Below are 26,528 nucleotides of genomic sequence, written 5' to 3'. Positions count from 1 at the left end.
TAAGACTTGAGATTTGTTTGTTACTATAAGCAATGCATAGTAGGGGGAATCTACCATTGGGATTGCCCTTCTGCGCATCTGGCCCATCTCTGGCATCATTTGAGCTCTGTGCAAGCACAAAGGTGCGGTGCCAGCAATGAGCTACTGTGCTTGCCCAGAGCTCAAATTATGCCGGAGACGGGCAGGTAGAGGCAGGTTATTAATGGCTACTGGGGGGCGTGGAGTAGCCTTTGCCCCCGGAGCGGTCTCAGCCTACTCCACACCCCAAGTAGCCTTAGAAATTAATATGCATATATCAATACTGATACAGTTTTTCACTCCAGACATTTTTCATTTTTGTGCTGATTCTTTTTAAACTTCACTAGCTTTCACTTTTCTATTCTTCTGCTCAGTACCATCGTAAGCAGTTTTATGGTGGAGAAGGCACATAAATCTCCCCGTCCGTAACAGTATCCTGGCTTCTCCAACCCACAAGATAAAATTGGTAGCGACTTTAGCAGAAAATGCCACCAGTTCAGATCTGGTCTCAAGTCCGAAGTGGCGTACTTTGCACCCAATCTACTAAGAGGCTGCAGCCTCCTAGTACAGATGTGGTAAATATGTGTGCCAGACCACCAGTGGGGGCATTTTAAAACTGGTGTTAAAAAAAACAGTGACTTCAAAAACAGTAATAGGTCTTCTGCTGTATGATACAGTCATGCTATGTATGTATGTATGCAGTAGAATACCATTAAATAATAGTACATATTTTTTTAAGAATGGGATAATGTACTAAAGCATCATTTTCCAAAAGTGCTCTTTTGCAGACACAATTCTACACTCTTGAGAACTAACACTTGTCAGTATTTTTTGCTAACCTTATGTCTGAGAAGAGATAAATTATTTCTTGAGATGAGGATGAGCAGATGGTACATTTATGCAAAAAAACACTACAAAGACTTTAATAGAAAGAGAAGTACAATTAACTTATATATGTATTTGTTGCAATATTATACAATTACCAAAATTTCTGCTTCCTGCGAAAGTGTAGAATAGATATTTGATAAGTCTTTGTATTTCTTTTCCTCAGCATCTAGTTCGTACTTCAAGTCATTTACCTAAAGGAACAAGAAATACAGCAGAGATCTTTCTAGCAAGAAATGTTTAAAGTAATAAAGATGACTTAAAATAATAAAATTCTTACATCAAAGGTATAAATTTAAAGAGAACCGTCAGGAAATTAACCAACCAAAACTATATACATTTTCCTAAACTGCCATTAGAAAGCATTGCCCCTATCCCTACATTGTCCCTCTACATGCCTCTAAACTTAAACAATTAGGTCCTAAAGTTGTATGCAAATGGCCTAAGAGAGGTCCAATGAGTCATTATAATATTCAGCAGACTCTCATTCTCATGACTGACAGCCTGTATAATGATGTGACACTGCTGGTGCAGACTCCTCTATGTGCTTCCTGGTGCTGGCGCCCCCTGCTGCCTGTGTGTGTATGAGATACTCCTATACACATGACTGACAGCCTGTATAATGATGTGACACTGCTTGTGCAGGCTCCTCTATGTGCTTCCTGGTGCTGGCACCCACTGCAGCCTGTGTGTATGAGATACTCCTATACACATGACTGACAGCCTGTATAATGATATGAAACTCCAGGTGCTGTCTGCCTCTTTGTGCTTCCTGGTGCTGGCAGTCTCTGCAGCCTGTGTGTGTATGAGATACTCCTATACACATTACTGACACACTGTATAATGTGTCACTCATGGTGCTGGCTCCTCTATGTGCTTTCTGGTTCTGGCAACCACACCTCCTGTAGCAGTTGTAAGAGCCTGACATGTTGTTACTCCTATACACTACTTGTGTAGCTGATGTCTGTATCGCTAACAGGCAGCGGATAAAGCACAAGCACTAGCAATGCTTTACTATACGTTACACACAGATATGAGCAGGGGGAGGAGAGGAGTAACAAGGGTGACATCACTTTCTATCTCTTCATGTGCCCAGGGTCATTTACATAATTTGCTAAAGAGCTATGGTAGCCCCCCAGACCCATTAGTATAATTTAAAAAAAATGATTTTAGAAGAAAGGAGGACATAGATAACAAATATAAAAAGATCAGCAAAGGCATGGTGCCTGGATCTATTAGTAAGTGCTCCTGGTATATCCATGCTTGGTTTTGATGGAAGTTTTCCTTTAGGTGTTTTTTTACTTTATTTTGGTCCCATAAGGAGTGACATGGGGCAATTTGGGATGCTGAACCACCAGTCCATAAGGACCTGTGAGGGGTTTAGTGTCCCAAACAGCCCTGGCAGGTTTCCTTTTAGCCCCAGTATGATAATTAGGTTGCCTATTGGTTGAATAGCACCTATTAAAGGAAATCTACCATGGGGAATCTACTTTCTGAGAGATTTCCAATGGTAGATTCCCCGTCCGGGCAGCTGCTGCATCACGCTTTTCACCAATCCAGGGATGCAGCAGTTGCAGAAGTAAAGTTTTATTCCTCAATATGCAAATTCATATCTAAAGTTACTGGGCGCGTGGAGTAGGCTAAGACAGCTCCAGGGGGCGAAGGCTACTCCATGCCCCCAGTAGCCACTACTGACCAGCCTCTACCTACCCTTCTCTGGCATCTGGCCCTTCTCCGGCATCATTTGAGCAGGCGTGGTGCCGGCAACAAGCTACTGCGCTTGCACAGAGCTCAAATGATGCCGGAGATGGGCCGGATGCCGGAAAAGGGCAGCTAGAGGCAGGTCAGTAGGGGCTACTGGGGACGTGGAGTAGCCTTCGCCCACGGAGTTGTCTTAGGATACTTCACGCCCCCAGTAGCCTTAGAAATGAATTTGCATATTGACAAATAAAACTTTATTTCTGCAGCAGCTGTCTCCCTGGATTAGTGAAATACAGGATGCCGCTGCTGCTGGATGGGGAATCTAACATCAGGATTCTCTCAGAAAATACATTCCCCAAGGTAGATTTCCTTTCAATTATGCAAACTGTTGGGGTTGGTGTAGATGGTTCTTTTTTTTAGAAAATGTAAACTTTGGATACAGAGACACTGATGTATGTATCTATCCTCTCTATGCACATCTTTTGGCTCAAGACAGATTGTAATGGTACAGAGAAAACTTTGTTAAGAAAGCATAAATTTGTGTTACTCAGCTGAAAAGTTATTTTTTTTCCCTTGTAAAGCGTAAAAAAGGTCCACTGTGAAGTGGAAATGATTGCTTACTGGATGTAATGCCTCTTGTTCTGTGCCCTAATTTAAATGAGTTCCTAGTCACAGAAGATGCTGTGGCTGCTTTTTATCCTTCACAGCCAGATGATATAAAACTTAAGCCGATCACTTGTAACTTACATCTCGCCTTATTAAGGTACTAAACACGTCTTGGGTTACTGAAATTGCTTTCAACCCTGCACTTATCATATGTTGTTCAACATATGCATTCTACAGCAGTTTAACTATGTAATATGCTGGCACAAACAAAAGTAAGGCAGTAAATAGAAGTATTTATTCTCTTAGCTAGAACAGATTAATTGACCCACAAAGAGCTGTTTTTCCACTCTAACTTTGACAATAGGAAATTACCCTCTAATAATTTTGTCCTAATGGTAATAAATCCATCTTCACTGAATATTTTGTCAAAAATGTTGCATGGAACCTGTTATGGTGGTTCAAAGCAGGACTATCAACCAGCAGCATCTGGAATTGTCTGCTGTATCCACAAAAGCAACCACAAAGAAATAATTGGGAACTTCGTGGACTGGAGCAATGGAACCGACCTGGCCCTTAACGTTAAAAAGACAAAAAATATGGTATAAGGATGAACAGAACAGCACCAAAGCCGATTGTGAGCAAAGGGCAACCAACTGAGCTGGTCAGATCGTACATGTATCTAGGTGTTTACATTGATTACAGTCTAGATTGGAAGTCAAACAAATATATGGTGTACTCTAAAGCAATGTCCCGGTGTTACCCCTTAAGAAGGCTCAAGTCATTTAACATATGCACCAAAGTAAGAAACATCACTGGCAAGTGTCCTTTTTTTACATTGTCACCTGTTGGGGAGGGGGCATAAATAGTAAGGAAAAGAGCAGACTTACTAAAATCATTCAAAGGGGCCAAAGGAACGATAGGGGAGCCACTCCGTAGCTTTAAAGGAAATCAACCACAAACCTACAGAAACCTATAAATATTCACCCTTGCACCTATTTATCTTGATTCTGGTACTGACCGTCGCTAGTCTTGAAACGACAGGATCACATACAAAACAAGCAGCATGGAGCACAGGGACTACATGTCCACAGAGGGAGGTGATGTCACAGAGAGGTGTGAATTCACGACTTTCGTGTGAGGTCAACACTGGGAGCATGGGAGAGGGAGGTGTTTATAATTTCGCATATAGCCCCCACCGGCTAATTATAAGTTTGTTATAAGGTGATATAAGATGTTATTAGGTAATCCCAGCATTTCAAGACTAGCGACAACAGCGCTGAGTTGAAGATGAAGAGGAGCAAAGGTGAGTATTTGTAGGTTTTTTATGTTGTTTGCGTGGCCTTTAAGGAGGCATGGCGAAACAGATGCCTTACGAAATTTAAGTCTATTAGCTGAATTTAAGTCTATAACCAGACACCCGTTACTTAGCTTGGTTCTACAACAAAGGAGCACCAGAAGCAATCAATATCGCCAGATGTCGACAATGAGATATTACGGGTCATTCATTCCTAAAACAATTCCATTATACAACATGATGTAAAAAAACAGAGGTGTGAGCTAATAAATTCCCCTCTACCCCGTTCCCCTCATTTGTCATCTCCAATTTTTGTTAATGTTTAATGTAAATCGTGTTTGGTGTTATTTTTCTTTTGCTGTGTAATATCTGCCTGGATCCATGGTGTACTGATAATTTCCCATTCGGATTAATAACATTCTATTCTATTGTGCTTTAGCTTTGGGGGTCACAGAGATCACAGTTGCAACCAGGTGATATGCCACACTCAATACACTACAGCTGGGGCACCTTTCTCCAAAGCTCTGCCCTTGCCAGTGATAACAATTATTAATTCACTGAGCACTGTATATAACGGTACAACACATATTAATTCAGTGGCTTGCTGTATAAAATACATTTTTGGGGATACTCTACTGTATATATAGCTAAGGGCAGCACTATATAAAATATTATATATCATATAATTAATTCAAGGGGGCTGCTGTGTGTTATGCAATATAGGGGCACTCTATCTAACACATTAAATTTGGGGGGCATTGTGCATATTTAAATAAGGTTAGGAGGACTATAGGGAGGGGTATAAACTATATATATATATATATATATATACATATATATATATATATATATATATATAAATTTATTAATTAAATATATGTTTTATATGCAGAGGGATAGAGTATTCAGTTGTATTGTGAGGGGCATACATTATTTAGGAACACAGTGTGGGACATAGTTGTTAAGCAGAGAAAACTATACTGTATATGACTGTGTGTTTTCAAAGACACAGTGTGGCAATGTGCTGCAGGAAGCAGAATAAAAGGGGACAGCAAATTAGTCATGAACAATAAAAGTCCAAATGGTGGTTTTTAACCAATTAAACAGAATTTCACCAGTGAGTTGCTACTTTTGCCTCTATCTGATTAGTTATGTAGTCACTAATCTTCTAATGTGTAAAACCCCTCACAGCATGTGTTGTATCATTTGTATCATTCACAAAGTGTCAGTGAGCCAAGTCTACCTTTTGAAAGTGTGCTAGATTTGGGGGGTTAACGTGTATTTAGTTATTATTTATGTTGTCAGCATCTTTCAGTTTGTGGGTGCTTTTTTAGATTTGCCTTGGGAAAAGCAGTAGTGGTACATGACCAATTTTCACGTCAGAAAATGGTTGCAATTTTTTCATGTTCTTGCAACTGTTTTGATGGGAAACTGCAGTATGGTAACTACAGTAATGTGCCTTAACTCAGCAATAAATTATTAACTTGCTTTAATATAAATATTCTTTTACCAGACAACTATCCACCAGATGATAGGAGGACAAACTAAATTAACCATGGGTCTTTTCCTTTACAAAGTTAATGTTATTTCAACAAGTCTGTAGAAATGCAGAACAGAATTTATATTTATTTACAGCTAATATGAAATTATCAATCCAAAACTTAAATTTAATGCTTGAAGAGAAGTTCATTCCGTTGAGCTATGCACTTAAATTAGTAGTCGGCAGTCATTCAGTTTCTTTTTTTCCACAACAGATTGCGGGACTGAATTTACATGAAACATTACCATTTAAACAGTATCTCTACCACAGATATATATATACAGAGATTATATACTGGACATTGACTGTGTTTCCATTACTGTATACTGGGCTGGGAAAAGATTAACATAATCCCTTTATATGAATAAACAAGTCACAGAAGGTCATTTGTGGTTTTGGAAAAATGTTTTATGTTCAATTATTGTACGTCCCTCATACCTTCAATTCTAGGCAAAGGGCACACAATTGTAGAAAATACTTAAAAATAAGTAATGGATCCTGGCAGCTGAATAAGAAATGCCTGCCTGAATGTGGCATAAATGGGTAAATGTACCCATTTTGTTTTAAAAATATTGCTCCATCATAAACACGGACAAAAGTAGGGTCCCATAATAAACACTGCCAGCCAATCACTCCATCACAAACGCTGCCAGAAGACTGCTCCATTGTACATACACCTCTGCTTCCTATGTAGTCAGTGCGCCGCAATACAAAAGACGCTTATCTATCCCATTGGTCTGACTTTCTCTTCTCTATCTCTACCCACTAGCAATCCAGTCTCTGAAGAAGGTCTAACATAGAGTGAAACATTAAACAATAGATGTGGATTGCCAATCGGTGATGCTTTAATAAAAAATACTTGCAACTGAACTTCTACTGTGTTGAGTTTATTCGATTTATGCTCAATTATATACACTGCCAGAAGATTACTCCATTATAAACACTGCCAGCAGACTGCTGCCTCATAATCTCTGCCAGAAGACTCCTCCATAATAAACACTGCTAGAAGATTGCTCCATCATAAACACTGCCAGAAGATGGATCCATCACAAACACAGCCAGAATATTGTCCCATCATATACACTGGCAGAAGACTGTCCCATCATAAACACTACAAGGAAACTGTCCCATCAAAAACTGCCAGAAAAATTCATCATAAACACTACCAGAAGATTGTTCCATCATAAACACTGTCAGAAGATTGCTCCATTATAAACACTACCAAAAGATTGTTCCATCATAGGAACTGCCAGAAGACTGCTCCCTCCTAAACACTGCCAGAAGATTGCCCCATCATAAACACTGCCAGAAGATTGCCCCATCATAAACACTGCCAGAAGATTGCCCCATCATAAACACTGCCAGAAGATTATGCCATCATATACACTGCCAGAAGACTGCTCCATCATAAACAATGCCAGAAGATTGCCCAATCATAACAACTGCCAGAAGATTGTTCCATCATAGGAACTGCCAGAAGACTGCTCCCTCCTAAACACTGCCAGTAGACTGCTCCATTATAAACACTACCAGAAGATTCTTCCATCATAAACACTGCCAGAAGACTGTTCCCTCCTAAACACTGCCAGAAGATTGTCCCATCATAAACACTGCCAGAAGATTGTGCCATCATATACACTACCAGAAGATTGTGCCATCATATACACTGCCAGAAGACTGCCCCATCATAAGCACTACAAGGAAACTGTCCCATCAAAAACTGCTGGAAGACTTCACCATAAACACTACCAGAAGATTGCTCCATCATAAACACTGCCAGAAGATTGCTCCATCATAAATACTGCCAGAAGATTGCTCCATCATAAACACTGCCAGAAGATTGCTCCATCATAAATACTGCCAGAAGATTGCTCCATCATAAACACTGCAGGAAGATTGCTCCATCATAAACACTGCCAGAAGATTGCTCCATCATAATGTCAGGTTCGCTAGGGAGAATGCTGGGACTTCTGGTGGTGCCAGCAGCGTTCTCCGTGTCCGCGCAAACTCCACCTCTCGTCCTGGGCAGCGGCTGCTAAGATCTCGCGCTGTCTAGGAGTGGCTGGGACTTGAACCTCTGCTTGGTGCCTGTTGTTCTGCACCGTGAGGGGTTAATTCCCAGATGCTGTCCAGCTCCTATCAGGTTCTGGAGGTGGAGTTCTGGCTGCATAAATTGCAGCTTCACTAGTCACCTGTGCCAGTGTTTGAAATCTCTTTCTCCACTCGCTTGCTGCACTAGGTTGTATTGCTCTGTATCTGTATTGTTGTTACCTCGGCTAGTTTTTGACATTGACTATTTGCTTACTGACTTTGCTATTGACGTACCCTCCCGTTGTGACTCCGGCTAGTTTACGATTCTTTTGTGTTTTATGTTTGTCAGTCTGTTTGTATTTCCCTTCCCCCACTTTAACCAGCGTATTCCGAGTCTTCAAGTAGTCGCCCCACGGTTTAGCGTGGGGGGGCTATAGGAAGGGACAGAGGCTGGGGCAAGCTCAGGGCACACTATCCCCTGTCTTTTGTGTACCCAATCCTAACAGAAACACTGGCCACTCACAGGTCTGCATCCTGTATCCGACCTGCTACATTCTCTCCTCCCATGGAGCCTTTGTCAGCTGTGGTCGCTCAGGTCCAGACCCTAACTCAGCTTGTTCAGGATCTAGCTTCCCGTCTCCAAATTCAGGAATCTATGCAGGTTCCACGGCAGACATCACCGCAGGATCCACTGCCACCCACGCCTGAACCTAAGGTTCCTCTCCCTGACGTGTTTTTTGGTGACCGTAAGAAATTTTTTTCATTTCGGGAGGGCTGTAAACTTTACTTTTCTTTACGCCCTCGTTCATCGGGCACAGAGATTCAAAGGGTGGGCGTGGTAATTTCCCTGTTGCGTGGGGATCCGCAAAATTGGGCTTTTTCTCTCCCACCTGACTCTCCATCCCGTTCTTCTCTTGACGCTTTTTTTTCTGCTTTAGGCCAGATTTATGACGAACCTGACCGCCGAGCACTTGCAGTTTCCCACCTTAGATCTCTGTGTCAGGGAAAACGGACAGCAGAAGATTATTGTGCCCAGTTCAGACAGTTAGTCTTAGCTTATGCCGAGCCTCAGACATTAGATGATGCTATGACTCTGGTCATCCGAGTTGATCGTCGCCTAAGATCCAGGCGATCACCTCGGGTGTCCTCTGACTGTCAGCCAGCGGCCAGTCTGTCTCCGGGTAGTCCAGAATTGGAATCCATGGAGCTGGATAGCATCTCTCCTGCACAGCGGAAGCAACATCGAATGAGACGTCATCTTTGTTTCTACTGTGGAAGTCCTGATCATCAGGTCAACACCTGTTCCAAGAGGCAGCAGCAGGAAAACTTCCGCTCCTAAGCAGTAGTCGGGGGGACTGCTTAGGAGCTCAGGTACTCCCAATTGTGTCTAGAATGTATTTACCTTGTACTATTAAGTTTCAGTCGGTTTCCTGCACTGGTCGCGCCTTTTTGGATTCAGGTGCTGCGTCTAATTTAATTGATTATAATTTTGTCTCTCAGTTTCGCATGTCATTGATTCCATTGTCCACTCCTATCCAGATGTCGGGTGCGGATTTGACCCCTCTACAGGCAGGGTTGATTAAATTCCGAACCCCGCAGATAAAGCTTATGGTAGGAGCTATGCATGAAGAATGGTGTTCTTTCCTAGTTATGGAAAACTTGTCTGAAAATGTCATTCTTGGTCTACCCTGGCTCCGGATCCATAATCCGGTAATTAATTGGGAAACTCTGGAGCTGGTTCATTGGGGTCCTCACTGTAAGGATCACCTGTCCAGAGTTTCATTATGTACAGTAGTGGCGGAAGATCAGAGTCTTCCAGGTTTTCTCTCTGATTACTCAGATGTGTTTTCAAAACCCTTATCCCAAGTACTTCCTCCTCACAGGGAGTTTGATTGTAAAATTGACCTTCTTCCTGATGCTAGACTGCCAAAGGGTCGTATATGTAACCTGTCAGTACCAGAACGGGAGGCACTGAAGAGTTATATTGATGAGAGTTTGGCAATCGGACATATCCGTCCTTCTGAGTCGCCCACTGGGGCCGGGTTCTTTTTTGTTGAGAAAAAAGATGGTGGTTTACGGCCGTGTATTGATTATCGAGAATTAAACAAGATAACGGTAAAAAACTCAGGTCCTCTCCCCTTGATCCCGGATCTCTTAAATCAGGTTTCTGGGGCCCAAGTTTTCTCTAAATTAGATCTCAGAGGGGCTTATAACCTGATTCGAATCCGGGAAGGGGATGAGTGGAAAACCGCATTTAATACACCTTTGGGGCACTTTGAATACCTGGTTATGCCCTTTGGTTTGAGTAATGCCCCAGCGGTTTTTCAAGGGTTTATGAACTCCATCTTTCATGATTACATCGGTGTGTTTATGGTGGTTTATCTAGACGATATTTTGATTTTCTCTCCTGATATGGTTTCTCACCAGCAACACCTCCGCCAAGTACTTACCAGGTTGCGCAAAAACCACCTCTTCGCTAAGCTGGAAAAGTGTGTTTTTTGCGTCCAGAAGGTTTCCTTCTTAGGCTATGTTGTGACTCCCTCTGATGTACAGATGGATCCGAGTAAGGTTCAGGCGCTCACGGACTGGGTTCGGCCTACCAATCTTAAGGCCCTACAACGTTTTTTAGGTTTCGCTAACTATTATCGGAACTTTATAAAGAACTTTTCCGTGATCGCCAAACCCCTCACGGATCTAACCCGTAAGGGTGCTGATCCGAACAATTGGTCCCCTGCCGCTTGCTCAGCGTTTGAAACTTTAAAAGCGGCATTCTCGTCAGCCCCAGTCTTGGTTCAACCTGACCTCTCTCTACCGTTTGTTGTGGAGGTGGATGCCTCCGAGGTAGGAGTTGGTGCAGTGTTGTCTCAGGGGTCCTCCACTCTCACCAGACTTAGGCCCTGTGCATATTTCTCTAGAAAGTTTTCCTCTTGTGAGAGGAATTATGATATTGGTAATCGAGAGCTCCTTGCCATTAAGTGGGCATTTGAAGTCTGGCGACACTTTTTGGAGGGAGCTCTTCATCCGGTCACTGTGCTCACGGATCATAAGAACTTAGTATATTTGGATACTGCTAAACGCTTGAACTCACGTCAGGCTAGGTGGGCCTTGTTTTTCTCTCGCTTCAATTTTGTGGTCACCTACCGACCTGGGTCAAAAAATGTGAAGGCTGATGCCTTGTCCCGTAGCTTCGGGACCCCTGAGCTTCCAGAGGCTACTGACAGTAATATTTTGTCTCCAGGGGTTGTGCTGGTCTCCTCCCACCAGGACAAAGATCTGCACCTAAAGACCTTCCGGAAGGCAAATTATTTGTTCCTCTTTCTTGTCGTTTGAGAGTGTTGGAGGAGACGCATTGCTCGGTGTTGGCAGGTCATCCGGGAATGCGGAGCACCTTGGATCTCTTGAAGAGAAGTTACTGGTGGCCTCACATGACTAAGGATGTGCACGCATTTGTCCAAGCCTGTCAGGTCTGTGCGCGAGGAAAGACTCCCAGGAGACGTCCTGAGGGGCCTCTTCTTCCGCTTTCAGTTCCCACCAGGCCGTGGTCTAAAGTGTCTATGGACTTTGTCACTGATCTGCCAGCGTCTCAAGGCTGTACAGTGGTTTGGGTAGTAGTGGACTGTTTCTCTAAAATGGGACACTTTGTTCCATTAAAAAAGTTACCTTCAGCTGAAGAATTAGCTGAATTGTTTATACAGAATATTGTACGCCTCCATGGTATACCAGATGATATTGTGTCAGATAGGGGCGTACAATTTGTTTCCAAATTTTGGCGAGCATTTTGTACTAGACTGGAAGTTAATTTATCGTTCTCGTCGGCGTTTCACCCTGAGTCTAATGGTCAGTCCGAGAGGATGAATCAGGAGATGATTCAATATCTGCGACTCTTTGTCTCGGACAGTCAGGACCAGTGGGTGAAATTCCTTCCGTTGGCAGAATTTGCTATTAATAACCACAGTAGTTCTTCCACACAGGTATCTCCGTTTTTCTGCAATTATGGTTTTCATCCTCGTTTCTCTTTTTCATCTGTGCCTGTCTCTAATATTCCTTCGAGCGGAAGCTATTACATCCAAGTTGCGCTCACTCTGGTCACAGGTTCGGGGGAATATTCAGAGGGCACAAAATTCTATGGTCCAACAAACTGAAAGAAGGCGCACTAACTCCGATACGTTTGTGGTGGGGGATAAAGTGTGGTTATCCACGAAAAACCTTAAATTGAAGGTCCCCTCTTTGAAGTTTGCGCCCAGGTTTGTGGGTCCGTTTGTTGTTACGCATATTGTTAACCCGGTTTCCTTCAAGATTACACTTCCAGCAGGGTGGCGGGTCCATAACACCTTCCATAAGAGTCTTCTGAAGCGCTATGTTGAGCCTGTTTTGCCTCTTTCTGACCCTCCTTCTCCATCTATTGTGGAGGGGAATCTGGAATTTGAGGTAGAAAAAATTGTGAATTCCAGATGGGTAGGTAACTCCCTGCAGTACCTGGTCCATTGGAAAGGTTTTGGTCCTGAGGATAGGTCTTGGGTTCCGGCTAGAGATGTTCATGCTCCACGGTTACTCAGGTTGTTTCATCAGACCTACCCTACTGTCAGGTTCGCTAGGGAGAATGCTGGGACTTCTGGTGGTGCCAGCAGCGTTCTCCGTGTCCGCGCAAACTCCACCTCTCGTCCTGGGCAGCGGCTGCTAAGATCTCGCGCTGTCTAGGAGTGGCTGGGACTTGAACCTCTGCTTGGTGCCTGTTGTTCTGCACCGTGAGGGGTTAATTCCCAGATGCTGTCCAGCTCCTATCAGGTTCTGGAGGTGGAGTTCTGGCTGCATAAATTGCAGCTTCACTAGTCACCTGTGCCAGTGTTTGAAATCTCTTTCTCCACTCGCTTGCTGCACTAGGTTGTATTGCTCTGTATCTGTATTGTTGTTACCTCGGCTAGTTTTTGACATTGACTATTTGCTTACTGACTTTGCTATTGACGTACCCTCCCGTTGTGACTCCGGCTAGTTTACGATTCTTTTGTGTTTTATGTTTGTCAGTCTGTTTGTATTTCCCTTCCCCCACTTTAACCAGCGTATTCCGAGTCTTCAAGTAGTCGCCCCACGGTTTAGCGTGGGGGGGCTATAGGAAGGGACAGAGGCTGGGGCAAGCTCAGGGCACACTATCCCCTGTCTTTTGTGTACCCAATCCTAACACATAAACACTGCCAGAAGATTGCTCCATCATAAACACTGCCAGAAGATTGCTCCATCATAAACACTGCCAGAAGATTGCTCCATCATAAACACTGCCAGAAGACTGCTCCATCATAAACACTGCCAGAAGACTCTTTCTCGATCATATACACTGCCAGAAGACTGTCCCATCATATAAACTGCCAGAAGACTGCTTCATCATATACACTGGCAAAAAAACGCTCCATCATATACACTGGCAAAAGACTGCATCATCATCTACACTACCAGAAGACTGCATCATCATATAAACTACCAGACGACTGTTCCATCAAATACATTGACAGAAGACTGCTCCATCATATACACTGCCAAAAGACCACTCCATCATATACACTGACGGAAGACTGCCCCACCATATACACTGTCAGAAGACTGCCCCATCATATAACCACTGCCTGTCAGTATTCAGGGGTAGTGGACCCACTGTAGCACCCCAAGCCATGACGTAAGCCGACACCTGGGAGCAGAGTCACCAGAGTAGCACCTGGTTTTCACCAGAGCCCGCCACAAAGCGGGTTGGACTTGCTGCGGCAGGATACCACCAGGTCGCTCCACAGGCACAATTTGCTTGCAGTGGTGGCCAAGGCGAGGTACAGAATCGTGAGGCGGAGGCAGAGTCGTGGTCAGGCAGGAGGTCAGGACAGGCGGCAGAGAATTGTTGTCAGGAACAGGAATCGAGGTCACAATGGGAAATCACAATAATCACAAGAATAACAACGGGAACGGTTTCTCAGAGGCACGAGGCACAAAGATCCAACAGAGGACACAGGAAGGAGCCAGGAATTTAACAGGGAAGCCGGGCAGTCAGCGCCAATTATTAGTGCGCTGGCCCTTTAAATCTCAGAAAGCCGGTGCACGCATGCCCTAGGAGGCTGGGACATGCGCGCAGGAGTGAGGAGACCGCCGGCGGACTGCAGACAGGTAAACTGAGCTGCTGCTGAGATGAGGGAGCACAGAGAGACACAGGAGTGCGCCTTTGACTCGGACATGGGTCGCAGGAGCACCCATGACAGTACCCCCCCTTTGGCCTTTCCCTCTTCTTGGTCTGAAGGAACCTCTGCAGAATAGTACGATCGAAGATGTTATCCTCAGGCTCCCATGATCTCTCCTGAGGCCCAAACCCCTTCCAGTTGACAAGGAAGAACCTTTTTCCTCTAACTGTCTTCGTATCCAGGACCTCCTTAACCTTGAAGACATTTGTGGACTCAGCCACAGGAGGAGGCACTTGCCGGGAGAAGCGTTTCAAGATGACTGGCTTCGGAAGAGAGACATGGAAGGAGTTTGGGAGGAAGGCGGAACTTATAGGCCACCGGGTTGATACGCTTCAGCACCTCAAATGGACCCAGGAAACGTGGACCTAGTTTATAGTTGGGGATCTCAACCATATCTGGAGGAGAGCCACACTTTATCAATTGGAGAAAAAAACTGGGGGAGGTCTGCGTTTCTTATCGGCCTGAGTTTTGGTGCGGACGCCCGAAGTAGAGCTTTACGAGTCTGTTCTTCAACCAAATTTTCCACAGCAGGAACATCAGAATATACAGAGAGATGAAAAGGTAGGCGTGGATGTCATCCATAAACAACAAAGAAAGCTGTGGCACCGGCAGAATCATTTACCACTCAGATGATTGTATTACCAGAAGAAGATGGGAGATCCGTAATAAAGTTCATGGCTATGTGACTCCACGAGCAACTGGATATCGGCAACGGCAGGAGCAAACCTGCTGGCTTGAGATGAGACGATTTGTTACTTGCACATAAAGCGCAGGAACTCACAAAATCTTGCATGTCCTTGACCAGATTTGGCCACCAGTAGTAACAAGATAAGAGGATGATAGAACTCTGCACCCCAGGGTGCCCAGTCATACAAGAGCAATGTCCCCAATTTAGTATCCTCATCCGAAGATCTGGTCCGACATAGGTCTTGCCAGGAGGAAGATGCCGTAGGTCCACAGAAGCAGAAACAAACAGTCATTCAGGATGAACAATATGTTGAGGAGCTGGTTTTTCCCCAACAACATCAAAGACACGGGAGAGGGCATCAGCTTTGACGTTCTTCTCAGCTGGACAAAAGTGAATGAAGAAGTTGAACGGAGAAAAGCAGAGGTACCAGCAACCCTGTGGGGGATTGAGATGCTGAGCAGTCTGGAGGTACAGGAGGTTCTTGTGATCAGTATAGCTACTGAGTGGATGACGAGCTGCCTCCAGAAAATAATGGCAGTCTTCCCTAGCAAGTTTTATGGCCATAAGCTCCCAATCACCAATAGAGTAGTTCCTCTCTGTGGCTGAAAAGGTCTTAGAGAAGAAGCCGCACTTGAGGGTTCGACCTTTGAGTGCTTTCTGGGTGGGAACGGCTCCATCACCGACCGAGGAGGTCATGACGCCTGTGTCACTGATTAGAACGGAGCGACGCAGCTGCCGGAAAGGCGTTGTGACGCTCCACATAATAATTCGCGTCTGTGTCTTAAAGAGACTGGCGCGATTTATTTAGCTGGTGGGCGATTCGGGCGGTAACGGGCGCCCAAATCGTCCACTTTAGAGCGGCGAATTTCGCCGCCCTTTACAGGGATCCGCATTCTGCCGCCTGAGGCGAGATTTTCATCTCGCCTCATGGCAGATGCGGCCCTGCTTGGCAGAATCCATGGCCGGATTTTACTGTCAGGATTCAGAGGCAGTGGACCCACTGTACCATTGCAAGTGATGATTAAATCCGGCACCTGGGAGCGGAGTCTAAATGGCACCCGGTTTTCACTAGAGCCTGCTGCAAAGCAGGTTGAACTTGCTGCAGCGGGATACCACCAGGTCGCTCCACAGGCACAACTCTGCTCGCAGTGGCAGTCAAGGCAAGGTAGAGAATCGTGAGGCGGAGGCAGAGTCGTGGTCAGGCAGGAGGAAAAGCGGCACAAGATCAGAGTCAGAAACAGGAATTAAGGTCACAACGGGAAATCGCAGGAATAACAACAGGAACACTTTCTCAGAGGCTTTCTCAAAAATCCAGCTGGGGACACAGGAAGGGACCAGGAATTTAACAGGGAAGGTGGCTGTTCAGCGCCAATTATCGCAGTGAGGAGACAGTTAAGAGACAGATGGTGGAACGCAGACAGTTAAGTTGAGCTTCTGCTGAGATGAGGGGGCACAGAGAGGCCCACGGGACATGGGTCATATACATATGGGTCATGCATCATATGCACTTCCATAAGACTGCCCCAACATATGCACTGCCATAAAACTGCCCCATCATATGCACTGCCATAAGACTGCCCCATCATATCCACTGCCATAAGACTGCCCCATCATATGCACTGCAAGAAGACTGCTCCATCATAAACACTACAAGAAGACTTCTCCATAGTATACACTGCCAGAAGACTGCTCCATCATGTACACTGCCAGAAAATTGCCCCATCATAACCACTGCCAGAATACTGCCCAATCATATACACTGCCAGAGGATTGTCCCATCATAACCACTGCCAGAAGACTGCCCCATCATATACACTGCCAGAAAATTGCCCCAACATAACCACTGCCAGAACACTGCCCAATCATATACACTGCCAGAAGACTGCTCCATCATAAACACTGTCAGAGAACTTTTCATCATGAAAACTGACAGCAGAAGGTTGGTTGAAACTTTTTATTGATATCATTTAAGGATACTTTCGTCTCTTTGCTCTATATCATTATTTTGTTTAATTGTATGTGATGTAGATATTATACCTAAACTGTGATTATTGACTGTTTTACACTTTTTATATTACAAGTCATTTTTATAAAAAACAGAACATTTGGGCATGTTAATTTATTTAATTATTTTTCTACTTTTAAACTTTTGTTTTTTGTCCCACTTTAACATAAGCACACAGTCATCTGATTCCTTGTTCAGATTAATACACTGTAGAGCTTATGCATTGCACTGCATTACTGTTGTCACACTGGGCATTGGGTAGGCAACAACTAACCACAGACCCAGGTCTGATCTGGATGGAGATGATCACCCCCTGAAAGTATGAACAGAGGGGAAGTGTTGGGGCCAACCTTTCCAGAGAACCTATACTTTTATATACTTTTCTAAAAAAAATATATATATATAATTTATTGTACTTACTTGTTGATTCCATGAGTTTTCACTTTCTATTAGTTGCTGCTTTTCACTCAATAAGTCACTGTAGAGTTTTTTACCATCCTCAATCTGTTTGTCAGTGTTCACCAAATCTGTAGAATATTCTTCCCATTTTTTCTCAGAATTGCTTAAATTGTCTCTATTATAGATTGAAATATATGTGTGGTATACCATTAATGTTGACATATGTATAAATATATCAATGGTTAAAGAGGTTGTTGCCATTTATAAAATATGCACTTAAATAAGAGGTAGGTAGAAGTACAAATTATTTAGCTGTGAGGCTACAGTTAGAGACATGTGTATTGGGAAAGGATTTATTGTTGTAATTTCTTAATCCTTTCACTTTGGCAGTCTCTTCCAACTCCCCCCAACGTAAACCAATACACCCTAAAAGTGGCCCTGGATCCTAAATCATCTACAAAATATAGAAATTCTGAATGATCACCAGATTCCCTGCAGCCCAAGCTTTAGAAGGAAAATCCATAGACTCCTTAGCTGTTTGAGGACCCTTTTTTTTCACTACACAATTCATATTTTTCTCATAATTTTTTGACTGATAAAAAGGTTAAAAAAGAATCTTACACAGGCGGTCCGCTAGTTAAGGACACCAAAAATTTTGAAAATCCAATTGTCACTGGGACATTTTTTTTTTTTTTTACTGGAGCTACAATCATAAAATGTACAGTTCCGACTTACATACAAATTCAACTTAAGAACAAACCTAAAGAACCTATCTTGTACGTAACCTGGGGACTACCTGTATTCTCATTTTTAATATTGTATCGGAGTGTTTCTTATATACTACTCTCCATATTTTTATACAACTCTGGCCACATATTTTAACACTTTCTGTTGTGGGAATGGCTATAGTAATCTATTAGCACTTTCTTCTTACACAGCTTATCAGCCTCTGCTCAGCACATCTCTTACTTTTCCTTTCAGTAAGATGATAAGAGACATGGCAATCAAAGTTTGACAAGTTTGATAAGTAGCAAATATAAAAATTAAAACTCCACCTTACACAATTCTTAAATAATTGTTAAATCAACAGTGAGAATATGGGGCATATTTATCAGGACCTCTGCGCACCGCCAGTGGCGCTGAGGCCCTGAAATAATCGCAAATGCTGGCTTATTGCTAGCTTTTGCGATTATTTTCCCCAATCCGCCACCTTCACGCCAGTGGGGCGTGAAGGGGCGTGAAGGGGGGGGCGCGGCCGGCCGAGCAGGGGGCATGGCCGGACGAGAGTGGGCTGGCGCGGGGCGTTACTGTCCCCGCGCCTGCGCACTTGCTGCTGTCGGCGACTTTTCATATGTGAAAAGTCGCCGGCCGCATTTTTTTTCTACGCCAGGCCCTGTCTGGCGTAGGATAAGCGCTGCGCTGCTGGCAGCCCGATACATCAAGAGGCAGAAGCCTCTTGATGTATCGGGTTGCGAATTTGCAGCGGCGGGGCGATCATACGCTGGCGCACGAGCGCCAGCGTATGATAAATATCCCCCTATATGTTTATGATAATGTATGATATAGTTATGATTTTGTAAGTAATTGAATAAAATGGGGCAGATTTACTTACCTGGTCCATTCACGATCCAGCAGCGGGTTCTCCGACGCTGATTGGTGTCTTCCGGCGATTCACTAAGGAAGTGCGCCTGATGTCCACCAGGTGTCGCTGCTGCACTGAAGTCCGCCGGAGTTCACCAAGCTAGGCTGGGTGCTGGTAAGTGTGTGTCAAGCGATACATTTTTTTAAAAAAATAGGGCGACTTTTACAAATCCGATGGGTTTTCCGACGGCCACGCCCCTGATTTCCGTCACGTGCATGCCGGTGCTGATGCGCCACAATCCGATCGCGTGCGCCAAAAGCCAGGGGCAATTCGCCGCAAAATGGTAATTTTCGGCCAACCCAATGTAAAATCATGATTCGGGCCCTTAGTAAATGACCCCCATTATCTTTATTTAAATACATTTGGAGAAATTCATTAATGTGTCGCAGGCGCGGTGACTGCAGAGCTGGACAACACTAGTCTTTTGCTGAGAGAGCTTCATCATTGTGATGATGAATTTGTCGCACTTTAAAACTTTCTAGTTCTACTTTTAAACTGATTTTAGCTGATTTAAACTGTGCACCACAATCCTTTTTCCTGAGACCATGCACGTCCCTCTTTTAAAGGCCACACCCCCTTTGTTGGAAAAGTCGGAAAAGGAAGCCTTCATAAATGTGACAAAAGACTTTTTTTGCATAAATTACCCCAGAAACCTGGCCAATGTGGCTTCTTGCATTCTTTTTTCTTTGGTGAATGTAACTTTTAGCAATGTTATAAACATATCATTATATGACAGCACATTACAGCTAGAGCCTGTAAAATGTAGAGGCCCAGGGCTGCCCCCAGGGTTGGTTTCCCCTAGCATAGGGTTGGTGGTTTTTGTGCTCCCAAGCCTTTTTTTGTCTAAACTGCATGATGTTTCCAGGTTTGTACACCAGGGATCAGAGTTCCTTTATATCCTGGCCATTACTGCAGGCAGGGACGCACCTGCCATGAGGCAAGTTGAGAATCTCACCTCCAGCTGGATGAGGGGGCAGCGTCGTGCTCCTGCCTGCTGGCACATCCCCCCGCCTGCCGACCAGCACTTCCCCATGACAGCCGGCCAGCACGTCCCCATGACTGCAGCCCCACCTGCCCACTCCCGGTTTCTGCACTCCCTGCAAACTCCCCTCCAATCCCGGCTCCGGCTTCCTCCACCTTCTCACCCCCCCACCCTGGTTCCCTACCTAACACCGGTCCCCCCTGCCGGAGGACTAGGCAGAGCCTGCCAGGACCGTAGAGGAGGAAAAAAGTAAGGTAACTTCTATGTATATGTATGCATATGTAAATATGTATGTATATGTATGTATATATGTATTTATAGATGTGTGTATATATATGTGTGTGTTTGTATATATGTATATTCTGTATATGGTATATGTATGTGTGTGTTTATATTTGCTGTATGTATGTGCAGTGTGTGTTTATGTTGTAAATACTGTATGTGTGTGAATGTGTATGCAGTATTGGTGATATTTATCAGGGCTTCTGCGCCACGTCAGTGGTGTAGAAGCCCTGAAATAATTGCAAATTTAAGTTTTATACTACATGGCGCCACGCTGTATGAATTTTATAATACATGGCGGTACGCTGTATGCATTTTATACTACATGGCGGCACGCTGTATGCATTTTATACTACATGGCGGTACTCTGTATGCATTTTATACTACATGGCGGCATGCTGTATGCATTTTATACTACATGGTGGTACGCTGTATGCATTTTATACTACATGGTGTAACTCTGAATGCATTTTATACTACAAGGCTGTACGCTGTATGCATTTTATACTACAAGGCTGTACGCTGTATGCATTTTATACTACATGGCGTAGGTTGTATGCATTTTATACTACATGTCGGCACGCTGTATCTATTTTCTATGCTGTCTATCTATCTGATATACTACATATATGGGGGGGGGCATCTCTCTATGGCTCGCCTCAGGCAACACAAAGGCTTGGTTTACCCGTCTGCCGGAATACAGCCACATTCTTGTTCCATATCATGTAGGTGCATCTGAGGTGATGTCCATATATGGCATGCTGTAGGAACTACATTCAACTTATGACGTACATCTACGTGATCTTATAGGAACAGGCTGAGGGAATGTTTGAGGAAATCTGCTCTTACCTGCAAGACTGCAGATTCCTCTTCAAATCAGCTACCTTAGCAGCCATCTTGTTTCTCTCTTGGTTCACTTCTGCAGTAACTTTCTCAAAACTCATCTGGGCAGACATTCTCTTTATTTCCGCTTCATTTAGTAATATTGTTGCCTTAATGAGAAATTTAACAATAGAAGCTTAGATAAAAATAAGAATATGATTGAACTGGAAATCAGAATGTAAAATTCCACACATGGATACAATACTACTATACAAATGTGGGATTTCTTTTTTTTTTTTTTATCAGGTTTTTATGAAAATATTGTAGTTGAGTTGAAGCTGTTGACAATAATATATGCTAAAGTTAAATTACTTTATGAGCAGAACAAGTTTAAGGTAAAAGAGTGGTTCTCTAACATACAACAAACATTGGGTGGTGGTGGGGGGCCCTAGTTGTGTGAACAGTCCAGGGCCCATGGGACACTTAATCGACTACGGTACACCTGACAGATTAGAATTAGAATCTGTAAGGGGTCGTAGAGGAAGAAGGCAGCAGCTGCATCTTATTTAATGGTAATGGTCATGGTAAACCCAGCGTCTATAGGGCTTTACTGGGGGCGATCGCCGCAGTGAACGCGGAAGGGTGACAACAGTGAGGATTTAGGCATATGGGGCCCTCTGGAGTCTTGTTAGATCATTAGTCACTTTCTTCCGTTTTCATGGGTGATGGGGTCCATTCTGACCCGGTTATTTTTTTATACTCCAGGGCAATAGACATTGTCATTAGGAACACCACATCCTATAGTCCTTATTTACATGTGTAAAGGGAAACGAGCTATATCACAAGTTATTACAGCTTACTTCAGCCTGTGCCTGTTTGATCCTGCTCATGGCGTCGCCCTCCAGATTAAGTTTATCGTCCAGCAGAGGGCGATGTTTCTCAATAAAGTCAATTTTCTCTTCAAGTCGTATTTTAACAGCTTCAGTCTTTGCCATTGTTTCCCTTGCTTTCTCCAGCTCTTGCTTTTTACATGAGATAAGCCACTGTAATTCAGAATGATCCTGAGCGCAGGCATCATACTCTGTCCGGAGCAAAGGAAAATGGTTACAACACATTGCACTCAAACTGTTTACTTTTAATGTAATAAAAACATGGCTTTATCTGCAAATTTATCAAGTTAATGTAATTTGCTAAAAATGATTTTAAAGGGATCGCTGTGTTTAAATTATATTGTGTAATTTTATGTAATGAATGTATACAATTTTCTATATACTTTCTATATGAAAATTCCTCACAGTTTTATGGATCTCTGCTTGCTGTGATTCTATAGGAAGCGTCTTTATTTACATCCTGTGGAAGTACCATGAAAACACGGATCATGGTTATGTGATGTCACACAGCTCGTTATAATACACTTACTCCAGTGATAGCAAACCTTTTAGAGGCTGAGTGCCCAAACTTCAACCCAAAACCCCCCCTTATTTATTGGGAGGTGCAAACCAAAAATTAGAGTGGTAACTTATTGTTCCCTGTTCTTCAACAACGTTTGATCATATTGGCCTCCTGAGGACAAGATGGAAAATTTGCATCATTTTAGCTTCTTTCCAGTGTCCCTTTGTACACAGAGAATTGTGGGGCCAGCAGGAGGTCCTCCAAAGATAATTCGGTCCTGTCTACTCATTCTCCCTCTTCCTACATACCCAAGTAGCAAAGAAAGTATCACTTAAATATATGACCGAAAACATTATCTTTTAAGTTGCTTGGAAATGCAGGAAGATTCTTTGAGGCCTGTCTGGTATACTTGGGTGATGCCTCGGGTGCCCACAGAAAGGGCTCTGAGTGCCGTCTCTGGCACCTGTGCCATAGGTTCGGCACCACTGACTTACTCTATAAGAAGACCATGAAAAACTGAAACTAAGTATATTGGAAAATTGTATAACTTTTCATTGCCCTACCGCTGACAGGAGACGGCGCAGGCCAACGGAAGCGTCGGCGAAGGTGAGTATAAGTTTTTTCTTCTTTTCTTACCCCGCCCCCTTCCCGGGCCGGTTATATGTATTATACTATACCCATTTTATACATTAAGTACTTGAAGGAGATGTCTCCAATATGGCAGCCCACAAGGAGGGTTACATAAATTTGTTCTACCAAGACATGTCTTAATGGTACAGGGATGTGTCTTAGTGGTAACACAAAAAATTATATATACATGTAATCCTTAATGCTATGAAAGTAATGAAGCTAAAAGCTATACCATAGCTAAAATAAGCATTTCAATGATATCCTTGCTATAATCTTATCCCCAAATCATTATCATGCATTAATCAAATTGCCATTAACTGTCCTATTATACTATGAAGCATGTTTGTTTCACTCGACTGAACCAAAGCTAAATATGGCAAACAACAGTATCGAGACACAAGTTAATAATTAAATACCAACATCCGACAAATGATACAACTGTTTAAAAAGGCATTTAACTCAATGTAATCAATTTATCAAGATGTTCTCATTTGCTCAAGCAATATTTCTTGCATTATTCCCCTATATTTGTATACGTACATCACAGCAAAATAGCGCATGCAAATCAGCATTAATAAGTGTCACTTAGTAAATGAGCTCAATGGAGCAGATACATGGAGACGTAACCTGCTTCCTAATGAGCACCCCAAAGGAATTAGAAGCAAGAGCAAATACTTGACACAAAAAGAAACAGAATTACAGAATTCAAAGGACTAAAGCAAAAAAAGCTGGATGTCATATAATTGCTATCCAAAACAGATCTAAGTCTGGATAATATTTGGTGTCATAGTGGAAAGACTGATCAGCTAACCTACTACCTAAATGGGTTTTATCCACAAAAACTAAATCAGGAGATTCAAGGGGTTCTAACTAGGGGCTCAAGAATCATGGGCTCTAGTACAACCCCCCTCATCGCTCCTCCATGGTGGTGGTCCACCCATAATTTTCAGATGCATTGTTTCTGATATTTCCTATAAACGTCACAGCTGGAAAATGAGCGAGTTAGGAATCTGCGCAATGTTCCCACTAAACCAGGCAATACATAACTGCATAAAAATATTAATATACAATACATGCATAATTATCTATAAAGCATACAGGTAATTAGAGTAAAGGGTTAATGCCTGTATGTCTATAGCATGAAATACATCAGAATCACTGCTGATCTATGGTGATTCTAGGTGCATGTTAATATGCCTGCAGGCTTAAAGCAGTGAATGTTTTAAGATCCTAATTTGTGATGGTTTAAGACAATATAGGGGTGAATGTCAGCATAGATTAATCTAAAAATTCCTGGTGGATTTGAGCATTGAACCGGTTAATGTAGGTTTCACTGGTGGTCTAGAGGAACAAAAGGTTTAACTCCAGTATCCTTTGTATTCTAGGGTTTAATGTTAAGATCCATGGTGAAGAACAGTGGAATGGCTAATTCTGTATACCTCAGGTCCAATGGGTTACTCACCTCTAAAGGCTCCATCTTTGCCCTGGCTTTTTTCCTCACTGTGAAAGAGGTCTGTACTGCTTATATTATATGGCTACACAGTTCTCTGAGCAAGATGATTCAGCAGCGCTCCCCAGAATCATTATAGCCTAGTCTGTATGTGATAACCTGCGACCACTGCCCCACCTATAGCTATACTACTGTCTGCAGGATCTCTGGAGCACCACTGTCTACTTGTACTATCCTACACTAACCACACATTCATCTCCTATACTAATATTTTACTTTGTGTTGTTTTCAAGAAAACCCCAAGTGAACATAATCAATGATTTCATATTAAACTACTGCTAGTTTCTTAAATAACACATAATCTGCCCAGCATTGCTATTAGATAGACATTGCCTATACCATGCCTTTGAGAATAGCCCCCCAGGACCAATTTTTTTCAGTGACTCAATGAGCAGACCACCCCTTGACAAGAAAGTTGGACGAACTACTTAAAGCTCACTATATATAAAAAAAACTGCTTTAGTGAGAAAGGTGAGATTGAGCGAGGGTGGAGCTTATAAGGCTGTCCATATTGTGGAGAGTATTTAATAAGGAAAATTTTCCTCCAGGAATTTCTCATCTAGTGAATAAATGTTAATATTGTAAAAAGGAATCAAAAGCCACCGAAAGGAAATGAGTGAATTACTTTACCTTTTTGAACAGCTTCGGGAAAGTTATAGAGTTTCCACTTGGAGAGAAGATCTATTTGTGTGACCAGACATCCTTTTCTTTCCTTCTCTAGCTTCAAGGCCTCTTCTGCTTCATGACGGTCGTTTTCCAACCTCCATATCAGCTCTACAACTTCGGAAATGACAGCATTGACGTCTATCTTCATAGATGAATCTCCACATTGCGCTGGGAAATTTGAAAAAAGAAAAACGTGGACATTTGTTTTAACCAATGTTTCTACACTAAACATACAGGCAGCAAAAAGTGGAAAACACATGGAAAAATGTATTTGCATCCTTTTGAATTATTCATAGTATTGATGATTTATCAGATAGAATAGTTTCTTGCATATATCAAACATCAAGGCCCCTTCTACACTTGTGTTTTTCACGTGCGTGTTCTGCGCAGAACTTGCATTGCACTCTGACCCATTGTAATCAATGGGCTTTTTCAGACTTGCATCTTTTTCACACACACATGTGTGTTTTTTTAAACCATATTTAAATCTCAGCATGCTCTACTTTTGCAAGTCAGATGCGTGAAAAACGCACCATACAAGTATATGGAGACGCTTCAAAAATACATTGCACTCTTTTTTTCAGGCATCAATTGCCATAGAAGTGATAGACCTCAGTCCTGAGTCCATTTCACTGAGACACTGAACAAACTCTTACTGAAAACTGATTGAACTGTGATGCAAAATGTCAGTTTTTCACTGACCAAACCCTAATCGCACCCTGATCAGACTCTGACGTGATCTGGAACGCAAGTGGGAAAGGGGCCTAACAGTTACTGCCATTTAAAATAACATCTGCCAGATCTCATTTTGCTTTCCTTGGAAGTTGGCATGTTTCGCCCGATATCGCTATTAAGTATTTACATAAAAATATTGGCGAAGGCTTTGGCACGTAGATTACAAAAGGTAGTCCAGGACATTTTACACAACGATCAGAAAGGCTTCCCTAACAGATGGATAAGCGAATGCATGCTTAGGATTTTTTCAGCCATAGAAATGGGCCGGGGGGATCTCCGCTCCATCCTGTCTTTGGACGCGGTTAAGGCGTTCGACAGGGTGGAGTGGAGTTTCCTCTGGAAGGTGCTGGCTAAATTCGGCATAGGGGACAGATTTATTGGTTTTGTAAGAAGTATGTATAGTTGTCCCTTAGCTAGAATAAAAATGGGGGACTTATTTTCTGAATTCTTTTCATTATCTAGGGGCACCCGTCAGGGGTGCCCGCTAT

At 43.1% G+C, this 26,528-nt stretch overlaps 1 protein-coding gene across 4 annotated transcripts in view; it reads right to left on the bottom strand.

The window, feature by feature from the left end:
* The window catches only part of CCDC178 (coiled-coil domain containing 178), a 236,268-nt gene that overhangs the window by 187,150 nt on the left and 22,590 nt on the right, over positions 1–26,528 (bottom strand). For all 4 annotated transcript variants that reach the window (XM_072151999.1, XM_072152000.1, XM_072152001.1 and 1 more), the window contains 5 exons: positions 25,270–25,473; positions 21,968–22,188; positions 21,135–21,277; positions 17,401–17,554; positions 1,002–1,097 (listed from right to left, as the gene is read on the bottom strand). In XM_072151999.1, coding sequence (XP_072008100.1) covers positions 1,002–1,097; positions 17,401–17,554; positions 21,135–21,277; positions 21,968–22,188; positions 25,270–25,473 — 818 coding nt within the window. The remainder of the gene's footprint in view (positions 1–1,001; positions 1,098–17,400; positions 17,555–21,134; positions 21,278–21,967; positions 22,189–25,269; positions 25,474–26,528) is intronic.

This window comes from Engystomops pustulosus, chromosome 5, assembly GCF_040894005.1.
Source record: "Engystomops pustulosus chromosome 5, aEngPut4.maternal, whole genome shotgun sequence".
Lineage (NCBI taxonomy): Eukaryota > Metazoa > Chordata > Amphibia > Anura > Leptodactylidae > Engystomops > Engystomops pustulosus.
The sequence above is the reverse complement of the archived record's forward strand: the minus strand, read 5'-3'. Positions and strand labels throughout refer to the sequence as shown.